The sequence below is a fragment of the Sorghum bicolor genome, chromosome 1, assembly GCF_000003195.3.
Source record: "Sorghum bicolor cultivar BTx623 chromosome 1, Sorghum_bicolor_NCBIv3, whole genome shotgun sequence".
Taxonomy (NCBI): domain Eukaryota; kingdom Viridiplantae; phylum Streptophyta; class Magnoliopsida; order Poales; family Poaceae; genus Sorghum; species Sorghum bicolor.
The window spans coordinates 1661883-1678473 of record NC_012870.2 but is presented as its reverse complement, the minus strand read 5'-3'; the positions used below and the strand labels follow the sequence as shown (position 1 = coordinate 1678473).

The window sequence follows — 16591 nt, the reverse complement described above, 5'->3', positions numbered from 1 at the left end:
ATTAGAAACCGCGTGTTGAAGTGAGGCCCACATGTCATAGCCTTTTTGTCTCTCTTTATGATCTTCTCATCTCCCAAACATAGCAGATCCATGGACCATGGTGGAGCAGCAGCTCCACCCACCCTTTCTCACCAATGCGAGGCGGCCCTGCAACCCCGCTAGAGTCATCGAAGCCAATTAAGCTCGACACGGCCTCATCCATCATTGTCCCCAGTTGTACGATGCGCAAATGTAGTCCACTGTCGCTCGCCGAGGGCTATAATATGGGCTATGATCGTGGCCGATGTCGTCGGTCGGAGCTAGCCATGGTGTCCTCACCTGCATCGAGGTCGTGGCTAAGCAAGGACGTACGCTTGAGCCAGGCAAAGCCCTCATCCACATGAAGAAAATGCAAAGACGTGGACGGTGACCAGAAGGTGTTGGCGAAGAACGAGCGCGTACCACACTTCTTTGCGATGGCGGAGTCCTCAAATTTGAGTGAATATTCTTTGTTAAGATATCTAGCTATGTCATGCCCCTAACCAAACATACCCTAAAACACTTGAATTTCCTCCTTACGACAAGTGCACAAATTTCAGGTGTAGAAGCAGGAACCTGTCTGTTTCACCTGGGTACGAAGTAGACAATCCCTTAATTTAAACTTTCGTGTGATGAACAAAAAGTATGTACTTTCTTCATCCCAAACTATAAGTCATTCCAAGAATCTTAGAGAGTCAAATGATCTCAAGTTTGACCAAATTTATATGGTAAGATAATAATATTTATGGTGTCAACTTAGTATCATTACATTCTACATTAATTATATTTTATATACTCTCTCCATCTCAAATTGTAAGTCATTCCAAAAATCTTGGAGAGTCAAACTTTTCAAAGTTTGACCAAATTTATATGATAAAATAATAATTATTATGATACCAACTAAATATTATTAGATTCATCCTTAATTATATTTTCATAGTATACTCACTTTACGTTACAAATATTAGTATTTCACTCTATAATTTTGATCAAACGTAAAAATGCTTTGACTCTCCAAGATTCTTGGAATGACTTACAATTTGGGATGGAGTACTTATTTGATGTTATAAATTTTTGTAATTTTTTTTATAATTTTGATCAAAGTTAATATGATTTTACTCTCCAACATTCTTAGAATGACTTATAATTTGGAATGGAGAGTACATTAAAACAAAGTGGGAATTTCACTACAAGAAACCTACATATGCTCGTGTTTTTGGAAAATTTATTTATGTTAAGATTTAGCCTTGTGTTACGTGTGAACATATAACATACATTAACATAATCAGATTCTACTCGAGAGATCAAAAGGCACACCGTGTCTTGTGTGAACACGTGGACATAGTCAGATGCCCGAGAGAGAAAAAGGAGACAGGCAGCTGACGTCTCTTTGTGGACAAAAAAAAAAAACACAAGTGATCATGGAAACGACCATCAACATTCACCAAGACGGATGAGCGAGCAAGCTAGAGCATCACCGAGCTCCTGCCACTGCAACGTACGTCAGGGTCAACCGGCCCGTCCGCCTTTTCAACGCGTGCGAAATTGCTGCTACTCCTAGTAGTACGCATGTGGATCTCCGATGTGGCTGTCCGAAAGGGCAACGAGGCGTCGCTTTGATGGCCCAAGGCGGAGCCCCAAGGGCCAGCGGCCAGCCAGCCACCCGACGACGCCGGTCAGCCTGCTCGTGCCATCCCTCGCTGTCGCCTCCCGTCTTCCTCCCACCTGCACTGACGTTGACACTGACGTAAGAGCTTACCAAGTCCGGTCCCGATGACGATGAGCAGCGCGCCGCCGCCGCCATGGACCCCACGCACACCACGCACACGTGGCGGCTGCAGCTGCAGCAGAACAGCTATAGCACCGCTGCCCATATAACCAGCTCGATTAGCTCAGCTGGACACGCACTCATCACTTCACCACTCACCACCACCGACACACGATCTAAACGTAGTACAGCGTCATAGAGCACAAGCAAGAACTTGATCGGCCACTGAGACAAGCCAATCCAATCCCCCCACTCGATTAGCTAGCTAGATCAGCCATTGATCGATTGACATCGTCATGGAGGTTTGCAATCTTGGCAATAATGCCATGGAGGCTCAGCAGCAGCGCGAGCAGAGCCAAGCCGGGGGCTGCACCGACGACGACCCGGCGGCGGTGCTGACGTGCCTCACATTCCTGGAGCAGAAGATCGCGCACCTCCGCGCCATCATCGGCGCGGCGCCGCGCCCGCCGCGGCAGATGGTGTCGGCCGAGCTCAGCTGCATCGCCGTGCAGCTCGTCTCCATCTCCAAGAGCCTCGCCGCGACCGGTGGCGGCGGGGCCGCGGCGGCGGACCAGGACGACGGCGCCGCCCGATCGCCGGCCCCGAACGACGGCGACAGCGACTCGTCCGACCATGACCTCCTCCACGCCGAGGACGACTACGGCGACGGCGACGGCGACAGCGATGGCCGCATGCCACCGGCCGGCTCCTACGAGGTGATCGAGCTCGGCAAGGAGGAGATCCTGGCGCCGCACGTGCACTCGTGCAAGGTCTGCGGCAAGGGCTTCAAGCGCGACGCCAACCTGCGCATGCACATGCGCGGCCACGGCGAGGAGTACAAGACGGCGGCGGCGCTCGCCAAGCCCGCCTCCGCGCCGTCGTCCTCGCTGGCCCGGTGCTTCTACTCCTGCCCCTTCGTCGGGTGCAAGCGCAACAGGGAGCACCGGAGCTTCCAGCCGCTCAAGACGGCCGTCTGCGTCAAGAACCACTACCGCCGGAGCCACTGCGACAAGAGCTACACCTGCCGCCGGTGCAACGTCAAGCGCTTCTCCGTGCTCGCCGACCTGCGCACGCACGAGAAGCACTGCGGCCGCGACCGATGGGTCTGCTCCTGTGGCACCTCCTTCTCCAGGAAGGACAAGCTCTTCGGCCACGTCGCCGCCTTCGACGGCCACGCGCCCGCGCTGCCACCGGAGGACGACGACGCTGTTACCAATGCTGTCGGCCTCGGAACTGGCTCTGGTCGCCTGACGACGATGGACACCGAGGCAGTGAGCAGAATGGCGAGCATGGAGTTCTTCCCGGACGCCGTGCTCGATGGTCTCGTCTGTTCTGACATCAAGGGCTTCGCGCTCATGGATGGTGGACAAGGACAATATCTGGAGGACGACGACGGACGAGGGTCGCTCTCACCATTGCCAATGGGGCTCGATTCCTGTGATTTTGATGGATTTGATCTCTTTGGGGCACCAGCAATTGATTTCTGAACTCAGGAGAAAACAAAAAAGAAAAATGAAAACTGATTTGTCCTCACTCAATTGGCATTTTGGCCTACAAAAACTAAAGAATGATTTGTCCTCACTCAATTGGCAATTTTAGGGTACACTAAATAATGATTTGTCCTCACTCAATTGGCAATTTTAGCCTGTAGAACTAGTAGGAAAGTGTACACTAAAACATACCCAAATGCAAGGAATCCAAATCTTCAACTGATAGGCCATTGCAATTTGCAAATCGCCTGTAGTAATTTTGTTCAACTTGTGTCAACACAGCATTAAGGACGTAGTAAATTCTGAATACAATATCACAAAGCAGGTTATAAGCGTGAGGAACTATAAGAATCCAGATCACATGTAAGCAACCAATGAACAAAACCATAAGACAAGACTAGGTTATCACAGTCTCCATTTTTCATCTTTATCTTGGGAAACATGGCAACACAATGGTGGATGCATCAAAGCACAACCGACAGAAACTCATAATAAGACAATGGAACTACTCCCATGACCAAACAAATCCAAAACAGAACAACAGCAAATGATTGAAGTATCAGATCATTCAGGAATTGGCCCCTTTTATTGCAGCTTTTATACAGACAGCATGGTTCGGCTCTTGAATTTGTTGTACACAAGAATTAACAGTTGCCTATCCAGTTTCCACCAAACTACAATTGGGCTATATTTGACAGGTGCTAGTTTACAGAAAGTGGCCAATAATAGTCATCTGAATTTTCACTCAGCCAGCAAAATGAAGTCTGAAGTTTCTGAACAATGATGTGGTGATGAAGAATAGAACATCATTAGAACCTAACCCAACAGCGGGTGCACTGGGCCATGCAATCCCCTCTGCAGTCAATATTGTATCCCAAAACCTTTGGATTCCTCAGGAGAAGGCTCCTCAGAGTTTTCCCATTTATCCCCCAGTCACTGTCCAGCTTGCTCACATTCAGCTTCACCTCGCTGTCAAGATCGCACCCAAGAACCTCCGGGAACTTCTTCAGCAACTTGTGAAGGTCTTCGTCGGATAGCCCGAGGCTCCTGATGTAGTTCAGCACTCCAGTTACAACCTCGGAATTCGGAACCTCCTTCTTTCTCTCCTCGCTCCAATACGAGGAGTGGATCCAGCCAAAGGCCTTCTTCAACATCTTCTCAGCGTCTTCGCTGGAGAAATCCAATGAAGTGAGGACTTGTTTGCACTCCTCATCGACATCCATGACAGAAGCTTGCGCTTGGTCGGCCGATAGCGCCCGCCATTCCCGACGGCTTTTCCCAGGCTCGATGTTTCGCCCGACACTCAATTTTCCTCCACATTTGTTATCTGAAAGCTTCACCACCATTGCACTCGAGACATTGCGCTGAAAGGAGGAATTGAGAAGCAAGCGCTCAAGGGTTATTGCTGGTGGTTTCGCCAACATCTTATAAAGGAGCAAGCTATATTGAGGAATGAGGATCTTACAGCTGTTATAAATAAGCCAAATGCAGGAGTTTCAGCAGTCACCAAAGGCAGTGCTGGTGATCTGCCAACCAACATCCTGCACAGAAGCAGAAAGCTGGAATCAATCAATGTTATGTTAGTATGAAATGAACACCGATGCAGGTGAGGTGAACAGAAAGGGAAGCTAATTGTGATTTCAAGCAGTGAGGACAGCAAGTAGTGAACCGAACAAAACCTAGAAATTGCTTCGGCTGCCACCAATTCAATTACATTGAAATCCTATATCAGCCCTGAATCCTAACAAGATATCAGTAACGGTAGCAGGAAAACTGCCAAGAAAAAAGCCCCGATGCAGCAACAAGGGGATTCCTAGGTGCCGCCTAGTAGAGGACAAAAAGAGGAAGGCGATAAGCAAACGCGAGACGACCACGCGATCACTAGGTGAAGCAGCAATCAGCCAAGAAGAAATTTGGGAGCAGCGCAGCGAACAAATCTAGCTAAGGATACGGGAAAGAACAAGAGAGTACGACTGTACTAGGTGGATCCGCTTAGTCGCCTGCGCGCGCGCGCTCCTCCGGCTGTCCCCGTCTTCTCCCCTCTCGACCGTGGGCTCAGTTCGTCAGGTCACCAGCGTCTCCCTCGGCGGGTAGGAGAAGAAGAGGCGAGGGCTCCGCCGCGGGGCCGCGTCTCCACCGTGCCTCTTCCGAGCCGCCTCCAGCCGCACACGCCCGCCGTCGCCATCCCATCCCATCCCACCCGCAAGAGCCATTCGGCCAGCGAGATCCCCTACCTGTTCTTTTACTCGTCAAGGCCCAGACCCAAGGCCCACCATGACAGCCAATGGGCTTACGGACCACTAAGCTTTAGAAATTTGGCCCACAAATGATTCCAAGGGATTATAGTCGGATTTGTATTGATTCATATTTAAGTGAAATTTATATTAAATTCCACTCAGTGTGACCTACAAGTTCAAATAAGCCATCATCTTTTCAAATTCTCTCACATCCATTGCATTGGGCGATGGTATGAAACTAAGGTGAGTTCAGAAACAATGCAACATATTTGCTTTCCCATTCTTAGTGACTTCCCAGCGTAATATTGAAGAGGAAAATGAAGCAAAAATAATAGTTTGATCCTATGGGACTTACCATCATCGTCATCCGAGCCCTGAACACAAGCGAGAGAGCCCGCTAGGAATCCATTACTTCTCCGAACAATCTTTAGATGCACCCGTTACTAATTTGCTTGTAAACCTTACCGTCACCGCGAAAGTGTGTTAGTTTTTTGTTGGATTCTTCGATCTGTGGCGATCCAGACAATCTAGCTCTAGCTAATGGAAGTATGTGACGTCTTTTAGTGGGCTTACAAGGAGGTGATGCCTCCGAGTGCCAACTTTGGACACATTCACTCTAGGTATGGGATATGGATACACATACAGATGAGTGGAGATGGGTTAGGGTAAGGAAATTGACTTTCTGTAGTATTTTTTTTTCTTATAATAAATCTGTAAATAATACTTTAAGCCATGACTTTTCAGCGAACATAGTACCCATGTTTGGCATATTTGGGTTTGGGTTTGGGATTTAGCATGGGACCCACAGCTTACATCTCCTTCGTCCTGCTCGCCGGAGCAGCAAGTGTCTCCTCCGTCCTGCTTGCCGACAAGAAAGAAGCCTTGTTCCGGCGGCTTCGTGTGGGGCGTGTGACCTGCAGCGCCGGCGGCCCGTGCGGTGGCTTCGGTGTCCTCCCGCGGCGGAGCTCTTCAGCGGCCTTCTCCGCTCGGCGCGGACGGAGCTCAGCGGCCTTCTCCGCACGCGGGCGGCGCGGAAGAAGCTCCGTCTCCGCGCTCGTCCCCTCCACGGCTCCACTGCCCTGCCTCTCTATTGCCAGTCTCTTCCTTCACGCCGCCACGCTTCTCGTTCTCGGCCGCTTCGCAATTTCCCGGCATAACCCACCCTCCCACTAGTTTCCCTTTCCTCCTGCTACAGTACTACACCCCTTTCCCACTACCCAAACATAGGTTAGGGTTCAACTGCCTCCTCATATCCCATTCCCACCCCTGATATCCCACTTCCCAAACGGCACCTAAGGCGGAATCCTCCGCCTGCGGCCACCGCTCGCCGTCGAACCGCCGCCGCCGCCGCTGCCGCCGAAGGGATTATCAGATCAGATGGGGACTTCGGTGCAGGTGACGCCTCTCAGTGGGGCGTACGGGGAGGGTCCCCTGTGCTACCTGCTCGCTGTCGACGGCTTCCGCTTCCTCCTCGACTGCGGATGGACGGACCTCTGCGATACCTCGCAACTTCAACCCCTCGCCAAGTACGCATCTTCTTGCTCTCGTGACTCGTCAGCTTAGCTTGTAGTCGATTCAGTTATCCGTGTGGAAGTGGTTCCTGCGCCCGACGCACATTTTTGTGTACCTTTTGGACGAATTGCCTCTGGCGGTGAGTCGGGAGTTTGGCTGGGGCTGCGCTCAGATGGGTTGACGGCTGGCCCAATGCAATGCAACATTGATTTGTTCAGTAATCAAGGGAGTGGTGTAAATTCTGGCTGATGATTGGTGCCTCTGCGTGACTAGGAGTAGATGGACTCGTGGATTCTCTAGTCCAAGGGTTTTGTGTGCTGCAACCGATGCTATCTCCATCGTGTTTCAATGACTTGACTGATGTGCTTGCGCAATGTGCATTCATGTGTGCTTGTTGGAGGGTGGATGTTCACAAATCCATATGCATCCAAACATTTATGTGCTTAGATTAGATGCATGTTTGTTGCTGAATGGCCTGCTATCATGCCACATCTTCTATGCCTAGTCTAGTGTAATTGACACTCTTGCTCATATCTGTTAGTTTCTTGTAAGAGGATGCAAATAAGTCTCTATCTGACACTATAAAACCATGTAGCTCCTTCTGTCCAAACTTTGGCCTCCTTGTGTAACACATTCCAATCGCTGTGCATTGCCTGCCCACTGACTAATCGTTTCACCATTCGTTTCCCTGCCGTTTGTTGTATTTACACATCTTATAGATATGGATGCAAGGATGCACTCCATTTTTCTTTCCAAAATCTACACTCAGCAGTTGAGTAAAGGAGATATTTTCCATCACTGCAGATGCGTACATGTCATTGTTGTCAATATGCTATTTATCGTCGAAGCAAATTGATTGTTAGTTTTCACTTACACTAATAGATACTGTATATTTTTCAGGGTTGCACCAACTGTAGATGCTGTTCTTCTGTCACATCCTGACATGATGCATCTAGGAGCTTTGCCTTATGCTATGAAACATCTTGGGCTCTCTGCACCAGTTTATGCAACAGAACCCGTGTTTAGACTTGGCCTTTTGACCATGTACGACCATTTCCTATCTCGATGGGTAAGCTTCATGGTGCTCAATATTTTCCTAGGGCATACACTTTTCAACCACACTCATTTCCAATACCATATAGTCTCCCTCCCTCCATCCCAATGTGCTAAAGAAAACCGGACCCCATTTTGTAGTCCATATTTGTCCACAGTGGACCCTTACCACTTAATATTTCTTTTGCAGCAAGTTTCAGACTTTGACTTGTTTACTTTGGATGATGTTGATGCTGCATTCCAAAATGTTGTGAGATTGAAATACTCACAAAATTACCTTCTGAATGGTCAGTAAGGTCATGATGATGTACATCATTTTGGCTTGCTACACTGCATCTACTCATGTAATATCTCTTGGTAGATAAAGGTGAAGGGATTGTTATTGCTCCACATGTGGCTGGGCATCTTTTGGGGGGTACAGTGTGGAAGATTACAAAAGATGGGGAGGATGTTGTGTATGCTGTTGACTTCAACCATCGGAAAGAGAGGTTGGATCCTTTCTTGTGTTTTTTCCAGAATTAATTTAGTTTTTTAGGCATAAACTACCGAAATTGCTGTATTTTTCCCAGGCATTTGAATGGCACCGTTCTTGGATCTTTCGTGCGGCCAGCTGTTCTTATAACCGATGCTTACAATGCTTTGAACAATCAAGGCTATAGAAAAAAGCAAGATCAAGATTTCATTGGTACAGCACTCAACACTGAATTTGCTTTTGTTATTCTGTTTAGATTTTTGCAGTTTCAGTAGTATTCGTAAGTTCTAGCATCTATGTTTTGTCATCTCATGATGAAGTTCCATGGTTAGATACTTTCAGAGCTACAAAATGATGTGTTTTTGACCCTTTATTTTTTTTATATATGTGATGCATCCTAGCCATGGTGTTGTACTGTTGTCTAATGTCATCATGGTTTATGCAGATTCATTAATTAAAGTTCTAGCAACTGGTGGAAGTGTGCTACTTCCTGTTGATACGGCTGGTAGAGTGTTGGAACTTCTTTTGTTATTGGATACGGTAAAAATCTCCGACACTATTGCTGGACTCTGTATTCCTGTTATTTCAATAATGTGCTGACTGTCTTGATATGTTACAGTACTGGGATGAACGGCGATTGCAGTATCCTATCTACTTTCTGACAAATGTGTCGACAAGTACTGTTGACTATGTCAAGAGTTTTCTTGAATGGATGCGTGATCAGATAGCAAAATCTTTTGAAAGCAATAGAGCCAATGCCTTCTTGTTGAAGTATGACCTCAAACAGCAATAAGTTCTAATTAAACCTTCATTTGGTTCTTTTTGTGCTATGTTCACTAGAAATCCTCTTTTAATGCATCTCATGATGCCACAGTTTTATTGTGTCTTGTCTCAGTTGTTCTGTTATTAGAAGCCTATCATTTGAGCCATGCTATTAGCTTTTTTAACCAATGCTGCACCTCAGATTTTGTATATTTGTATTAAAGGAACAGTTTAATAAATAAATTGTGCTCCATCTGATTCTATTATTAACAACTCTTGATGTTCTATGTCACAGAAAGGTAATGCTGATAATTAACAAAGAAGAGCTTGAGAAATTGGGAGATGCTCCAAAGGTTAGGGTAACATATTTCTCTGTTCTCTACTGTATTGTTGGAACCTTGAAGTTAACAATTATTTAGCAGGTGGTTCTAGCATCCATGGCAAGTTTGGAGGTTGGCTTTTCTCATGACATATTTGTTGAGATGGCAAATGAAGCAAGAAATCTAGTGCTCTTTACTGAGAAGGGACAGGTACATTCCTGTGTGTTACTCTTGTCATGAATCCTCACATGCTCTCAGTAGCTAGCAATCCGGAATGACATGTCACAGGAAGTATTAAGCTTCCAAATTATGATTGCTGACAGTGCTTGCTCGCACTTGGAACAAAATGTATATGACCATGAACCCTCACTTCCACTAAACTTCCATTCTTTTAATCTTAATGTTCTTTCTCTTACAAGCATGATTGTTGTGTCATGTATCATTTTGCAATTATCTGACTAGAAAACATGTGCTATCCAGTTTGGGACACTGGCTCGAATGCTCCAAGTGGACCCACCCCCTAAAGCTGTAAAGGTCACTATGAGCAAGCGCATTCCTTTGGTGGGTGATGAACTAAAGGCTTATGAAGAAGAACAGGAACGGATAAAAAAAGAAAAAGCGCTAAAGGCTAGCCTTGTCAAAGAAGAGGAGCTGAAGGCTTCTCTTGGATCAAATGCCAAGGCTTCTGACCCAATGGTCATTGATGCAAGCTCATCTCGAAAATCTGCGAATGGTATAATATGCCTAGATGTTAATCTCCCTCATAACTTACCACACATGCAACCTTATTATTATTATTTTTTTTGAAAGGAACACATGCAACCTTAAATATGGTGTATCTGCTGATAACGAGTTCTAGAGTACACTTGCTGTTTCTTTGACTGTCTACTTTTTTTCTGCTTGCTTCAGGCAATGGCCTGATCAAGTCTGATGTCTCTTTTCGTGATTGTTAACTATATTGAAGTAGACAAGACAGTGCTTATACTAACATGTCTGCTGTTCCATTTAGTTTCTACAAACTTATATTATGCTGTAAGGTTTTTACTATTTGATGTGACATGTTATGTATAGTTGACTATCCTTCTTTACTTTGTGGTACTACCAGCTGGTTCACATTTTGGTGGGAACACTGATATTCTCATTGATGGATTTGTACCTCCTTCAACCAGTGTTGCTCCAATGTTTCCCTTTTTTGAAAACACTGCTGAATGGGATGACTTTGGTGAGGTCATCAACCCTGATGATTATATGATGAAACAAGAAGAAATGGATAATACTCTGATGCTTGTAAGTTTGCTTATACACCCACATGCCTGTTGAGTTTTTAAAGTTGGTCATCTGTAAATAACCTGTCTGTCATATATAATTATTGTTCATTGTTACTTGAGCTGCATTTACTGGATCAGATGACTCGACTGAACTATACTTCGGCAGTTCCATTGGAGCAAATTAGCAAACTCTGTGCTTTCCTTTGTGACAACTGAGATGTTTTGAACAGAACTGGAAATACATGAAACTCCATACAAGATGACAGTCAATTGAATTATTCTAGGTTCTGACAAGCATGTCGTATTCTTCAGGGTCCTGGAGATGGTTTAGATGGTAAGATTGATGATGGCTCAGCACGCCTGCTTCTCGATTCAACACCCTCAAAAGTCATTTCCAATGAGATGACTGTAAGTTTTTTCCTCTTTGTTTTCTTTCATTAATTTCTGCATCAGTCGCAGAGCTTGATGTATGTCTATATAATTGAGATTTTACATGTGCTCTGGTATACTGAACATTTTTTTAGGTTCAAGTGAAATGCTCATTGGTTTATATGGACTTTGAAGGTCGCTCTGATGGGCGTTCTGTAAAATCAGTTATTGCTCATGTGGCTCCACTGAAACTTGTATGTGACTTTAATTCGACATATTCTTTCTTGTACCTGCATGGTTTAGAGTTTACACTGTCACTTTTAACTTAAGAATGCTCCTTTCTGGAGCATATTCTTTCTTTCTGCACACATGTTATACTTCTCCATAGCAAAAATAACCTTTTGAATTTTGCCCAACCCCATGTACTCCCTCCGTATAGGATTTAGATGTCGTTTTGGACAAGGTTTGGGTCAAACATTGAGAATATAATTATAAATCATCAATAACTTTTAAATTGTTGAGTTTGCAAATGTGAAAATTATATGAATAGATTTGTCTTGAAAAATACTTTCATAAAAGTATACATATATCATTTTTTCCTAAATATTTTTATAAAAATAAGAGGTCAACGTTGTGTTTTGGAGACCGTGTCGCTGTCCTAAACGACATCTAAATACTATACAGAGGGAGTACTTAAATATCTGTGGTACTGACACCAAAGATGGGTTTATGTCATTTCTATGCATTTTTTTGGGGTTGACATGCCACTGCAAAACTTTATTTAAATTGCAAATGTATGTTGCTTCTTGTTTGATTAGTTAGAACAAGATTTGAGTGGCCTGCTACTGTTATCCTTGTGGTCGATGGTTGACCTGTACATAGAAAGTTATCTTATGCTGGAATTATGCATGACTTTCTGCAGGTTCTGGTGCATGGATCAGCGGAAGCAACTGAACATTTGAAAATGCATTGCACAAAGAATTTAGACCTTCATGTTCATGCTCCTCAGATTGAGGAAACAATTGATGTAACATCGGATTTATGTGCTTATAAGGTTAGAATCTTAACTGCATACTCTCTTTAAGTACTGAGTAGAACCTTTGCCTAGGAGGTCATGAAGGTCAGATAACCTAATAATATAGTAATGTGCTACTTATCTGATTCTTGGAACCAATGAGGTAAAATCAAACCCCTGACACGTACTAATCACTCAAATTTAATTAAGTTATGCAACACTATGATCTTCTAGTGTGCTGCAAGAATACCCTAGTGTAAATGCCATTACTTATTAAGCTTGCATGTGTTCCTGACTCAACTCCATTTACAATCGGTATGTTGCATATTTCTTGAACGTTCCATTTTCTTAACTTTGTGATGTTTGTGCTATTTTGTTATCTCAGGTCCAACTTTCAGAGAAGTTAATGAGTAACATCATTTCTAAGAAGGTACGAGCTATATTCCCTAAACCATTATCATTCATTCTTTCTGTTGCTGTTAACAAGCTCCAGAGAACCTTGTTATGACAATCCAATGGTCCAACTTCCATTTTGTATAGTTTAGCTCTCAGATTAAGCCAAGCAAATTTGTTATAGAAAAAAAATGCCCCTTGCAAAATATTTCTATTCCTTTTCATATATGGCATTTGTTGATTTGAGTGTTTCTTATATTGGTTGTTACTGTATTGTTCAGTTGCTAGCTCTAAATAATATCGAACCAGTTGCATTCATTATTCAACTTCAAAGGCTTTGCATGCCAAAAAGTTATCCATTCATAAGGTCAATTCCATCATCATTCTGGGAGCTTGGTCCATTTGGAATCACCGCAGTCGTTGTGTATTTGATGGGATTCAACCGAGCCTAAGTAGTGTTTTGGTTTCAGTAAAAGATGAGTTCCTCCTGTGGAGGTTGCCCAGAGCTTGGGGAATATCCAATCTCCTTGCTCTAGAGCCAGCCAATGTATGGGTTCCTCTCTAGTGGTCTTGGGTCAAGTTTGAAAAGTGAGAGAGAGATACACCATTAGGTGTAAAAGGGTGTGTGTATGGGCCTATGGGGTTTCTAAACCCACTCCTTTACTCTTCTTAATGTAACGATATGCAGCTCTCCTGCGTGTTCGAGAAAAAAAAGTTGTCCATTTACCATAAGAACTGGCCTAGTTTTAGCTGGTACAGTGGTACCTATAGATTTTGTAAGGCAAGTAACCATGTTTTCCATCCTTGAAGCGATTGGTTTTTAAACACTGTACTTTGTTGTATGCCCTTACTTTGACTACAGGTCATCATTAAAATCACTAACACCAGCTTGGTCTGCAGTTGGGTGAGCATGAAATTGCTTGGGTGGATGCAGAAGTTGGAAAAGAAGATGAGAAGCTTATTTTGCTCCCCCCATCATCAACACCGCCACCCCACAAGCCAGTTCTTGTGGGTGATTTAAAATTGTCCGATTTTAAACAGTTTTTGGAAAATAAAGGCTGGCAGGTAGGTTTATTATATTGAATTGCTGAGTCTTTGACCATCCCCTGTACCTATATAGCCATTATCCAGACTTATATTTCATTTAGTAAGTACTCAGTTCCAAACGATAAGTCGTTCTACCTTTTTTAGATAAATAGCTTTTGGTACCCACCTAGATATACATTATGTCTAGTTACATGATAAGAGTTGTGTATCTAAAAAACTAAATGGCCTTACAATTTGAAATGGAGGGAGTAGTCCCCCCCACCCCCCCAGTTGAACACGAGTGGGAGGATCAAATATGTTGAGATTCAGGTGTATTAGTATAGTATGTTGAGAAGAAATTTGTGCTGGCAACTTTCACTATCCCTATATGTTGAGATTCAGGTGTATTAGTATAGTATGTTGAGAAGAAATTTGTGCTGGCAACTTTCATTATCCCTAGCATACAACAGGATACTAGATGCAACTTGTTACCTGGACAGGCTGTTTAGTTCACATAGCCTATAGATGTTAACAGTCTCGACTCTCGAACAAGAGTTGATTGATGAGCATATGTATTTTTAGTTGATAATATTAAGCGGGAAGGGATAAATAATATTTTTGGTATATACTGAAGCCATTGACATAGTCGCTAAGGAAAGAGTTGTTGCAGGTTGAATTTGCCGGAGGTGCTTTGCGGTGTGGCGAATACATCATGGTGCGCAAGATTGGAGATTCTAGCCAAAAGGTAACTTGAGCATCCATTTAGGAGGAACACTCCTGTGCATGTTTCAGCAGAACTTGATCTGCTCCAGTTCAAGAACTATGGTCCAGAACTTGAGATGATACATGACAAACAGATGCCTCAATTTCTTATGACATACCGACAAAACTGCAGGAGCATAGTTGATATGCCTTGAGCCCTTGACCGGTGGTGTGAGACTTAACACACCCTGTTTTGATGCAAAGTATTTTTGGAGCTCTAAAAACATACCATGGTTTGCAAAATAGTTTGGTTTTGAGCAGCATTATGAAGTGTTTGGATGGAAGAAGCCTTTTAGTTTTGAAAGTTATGTTGCTTAAAACTGTAGTCTTTTAGAGTTTTTTTTCCTAAACCTTGATTTTGCGCTTCTATGGGTTCTAAATATTGCAGTTTGTTATACTACAATATCCAAACAAGGTCTTATGTTTGTGATGCGATGATATATATTGCAGGGCAGCACAGGGTCTCAGCAGATCGTCATTGAGGGCCCACTCTGCGAGGACTATTACAAGATCAGGGAGCTTCTGTACTCGCAGTTCTACTTGCTGTGAGACAACTGCATCTCTCGTGGTACATTTAACCCAGTCGTGTTGTGCAAGTGATGAGTGCATAGGCAAGAGAGGGACCCGGGAGCTGTTTTGGTGGTAGGAATTAGGATGTATTGGAACCGGCTGCACTCGAGAATGTACTGGGCAGTGGGCATACCAAGATTACATTTGGATAATGTCAGAAAACCTTTAATCTTGCTGCATAAGTACTAACCTGGTGTTTGACATCTTTTGTTTCCCCTTTCACATGCTTAGACTTGTGTTGGCCGAAATTAGTACAAGAATGGTATATGCTGTCTGTGGAAGTGCTGAACTGGGAAGATGCACTACTGATGTTACCTGTTCTTTGGCACGGGACAGACGAGAGGACTGCTACTCAAGCTGCCTAACCAACTTAGCTAGAGGCAGTGTGTCTTGCAATGTCTGGAAGATGAAAGTGACGCTTGGTTGTCTGTTCAGTGTCATTTAGGGGGTGTTTAGTTCCTCATAAAATGTAAAATGCAAAATGCCAATTACTTTGAAATGATGGAATGCAAAATGGTAATTTTTTAGTGTCCTCATGAGGACTTCTTGAGGCTCTTTTGGATTTTTTTTGGCCTTTTGAGGCCAAAATCCAAAATGAAGAATAACCACCTTTTTACTAAAAAGCTTGTATGGTGTTTAATTATATATGCAAAATGATGAACCGAAACCTTTTTTTTAGTAGAAGGGGAATTAAACACTCCCTTATTCATAGAAGAGTATCATTTCACGCGGACTTGTTCCTGTTTCAGTCCATACCGTTATCTATGTGTATTAGCATAGTCGCTTTGGACTTGAAATTTTTGGATATTTGACACTGGAGATATGAAGATGGAGATGAGCAGAATGCCTTGGCATTCAGATTTCACACCCAGATCTGCATAGCCTCGCCCCATGGCCATGAGATGTAAGGCGCAATGGAGTATATCTGTATAGTGCCACGCATGTGCAATCCACCGTCACGTCACATGCTGTCCCGCTCGCTGAGGTCTGTGGCCGACATCTCATCCAAGCCGAGCAGGCCATTGTCGTTGTCGAGGCCGCCGGCGACCATGGCATGGTTGAGCTAGCCATGGCCCCCCGCGATCATGGCAGAAGCCGCACACGCCCGCAAGAGCCAACCCAACTCGGCCAGCGGCCAGCGCGATCCCCTACCTCTTCTTCTACTCGTCGCGGCCCAGACCCCAGGCCCCACCATGACAGCCAATGGGAGCTTTACAAACTGGGCCCATAAATGATGACAACTGAGAGTAGTGTCCAACCCAGTTAGAGCAGAGTATCTTACTTTTTCTTCATATGAAAATATGATGTTTTCCAACTCTAAAAAAGTATTGAGAGGAATAAAGAAGGTCAGATCCAAAGATTTTTCTAATATTCCACTTCCAAAAATCAAAATTTGGTTGGTCCCATGGGTTGTGATGTTTTTGCATCAAAAATCCTGAATTTGTTTTTATACTCATTTAATTCCTTTATCACATGAAACCTGTCTTTCCTCCTTTTACTCTTCCACCTGGAGACTGCCCGAGAAAATACGACACCCTTCTGGCCTTTTTTTCCCA

General features: G+C 44.3%; 3 protein-coding genes across 6 annotated transcripts; 2 read left to right on the top strand and 1 right to left on the bottom strand.

Moving 5' to 3' along the window:
• LOC8079658 (zinc finger protein STOP1 homolog) lies at positions 1583 to 3372 on the top strand. The gene has a single exon (XM_002466085.2). It carries the CDS (start codon positions 2083 to 2085, stop codon positions 3271 to 3273), a length of 1191 nt encoding a protein of 396 aa, XP_002466130.2. The 5' UTR covers positions 1583 to 2082; the 3' UTR covers positions 3274 to 3372.
• On the bottom strand, positions 3825 to 5487 carry LOC8080178. 3 transcript variants are annotated; one of them, XM_002463515.2, is made up of 3 exons: positions 5256 to 5487; positions 4742 to 4817; positions 3825 to 4640 (listed from the first exon to the last, which is right to left on the bottom strand). In XM_002463515.2, exons 2-3 carry the CDS (start codon positions 4814 to 4816, stop codon positions 4086 to 4088), a joined length of 630 nt encoding a protein of 209 aa, XP_002463560.1. In that variant the 5' UTR covers position 4817; positions 5256 to 5487; the 3' UTR covers positions 3825 to 4085. The 3 variants fall into 3 exon arrangements, with proteins under 3 accessions (XP_002463560.1, XP_021307062.1, XP_021307061.1); XM_021451387.1 differs by having other exon boundaries at positions 4742 to 4835; positions 5256 to 5455; XM_021451386.1 differs by lacking the exon at positions 5256 to 5487 and adding an exon at positions 4956 to 5235.
• LOC8079657 (cleavage and polyadenylation specificity factor subunit 2) lies at positions 6318 to 15566 on the top strand. Of its 2 annotated transcripts, none has more exons than XM_021445696.1 (18): positions 6318 to 7039; positions 7926 to 8094; positions 8269 to 8365; positions 8446 to 8566; positions 8648 to 8763; positions 8996 to 9090; positions 9170 to 9321; positions 9608 to 9665; positions 9735 to 9842; positions 10113 to 10365; positions 10738 to 10919; positions 11213 to 11308; positions 11425 to 11523; positions 12192 to 12323; positions 12670 to 12714; positions 13578 to 13742; positions 14374 to 14448; positions 14916 to 15351. In XM_021445696.1, the coding sequence occupies exons 1-18, from the start codon at positions 6891 to 6893 to the stop codon at positions 15012 to 15014; spliced, it is 2211 nt and encodes a 736-aa protein (XP_021301371.1). In that variant the 5' UTR covers positions 6318 to 6890; the 3' UTR covers positions 15015 to 15351. The 2 variants fall into 2 exon arrangements, with proteins under 2 accessions (XP_021301371.1, XP_002466129.1); XM_002466084.2 differs by having other exon boundaries at positions 6319 to 7039; positions 8440 to 8566; positions 14916 to 15566.

Excerpts from the sequence above, each read along its gene's own strand:
- LOC8079658 (XM_002466085.2), top strand. The coding sequence starts at position 2,083 with ATGGAGGTTTGCAATCTTGGCAATAATGCCATGGAGGCTCAGCAGCAG.
- LOC8080178 (XM_002463515.2), bottom strand. The coding sequence starts at position 4,816 with ATGTTGGTTGGCAGATCACCAGCACTGCCTTTGGTGACTGCTGAAACT. Across the intron at positions 4,641-4,741 it reads TTGGCTTATTTATAACAGCT|CGCAATGTCTCGAGTGCAAT; the intron begins GTAAGATCCTCA and ends TCCTCCTTTCAG.
- LOC8079657 (XM_002466084.2), top strand. The coding sequence starts at position 6,891 with ATGGGGACTTCGGTGCAGGTGACGCCTCTCAGTGGGGCGTACGGGGAG. Across the intron at positions 8,366-8,439 it reads ACAAAATTACCTTCTGAATG|ATAAAGGTGAAGGGATTGTT; the intron begins GTCAGTAAGGTC and ends ATCTCTTGGTAG. Across the intron at positions 10,366-10,737 it reads ATCTCGAAAATCTGCGAATG|CTGGTTCACATTTTGGTGGG; the intron begins GTATAATATGCC and ends TGGTACTACCAG.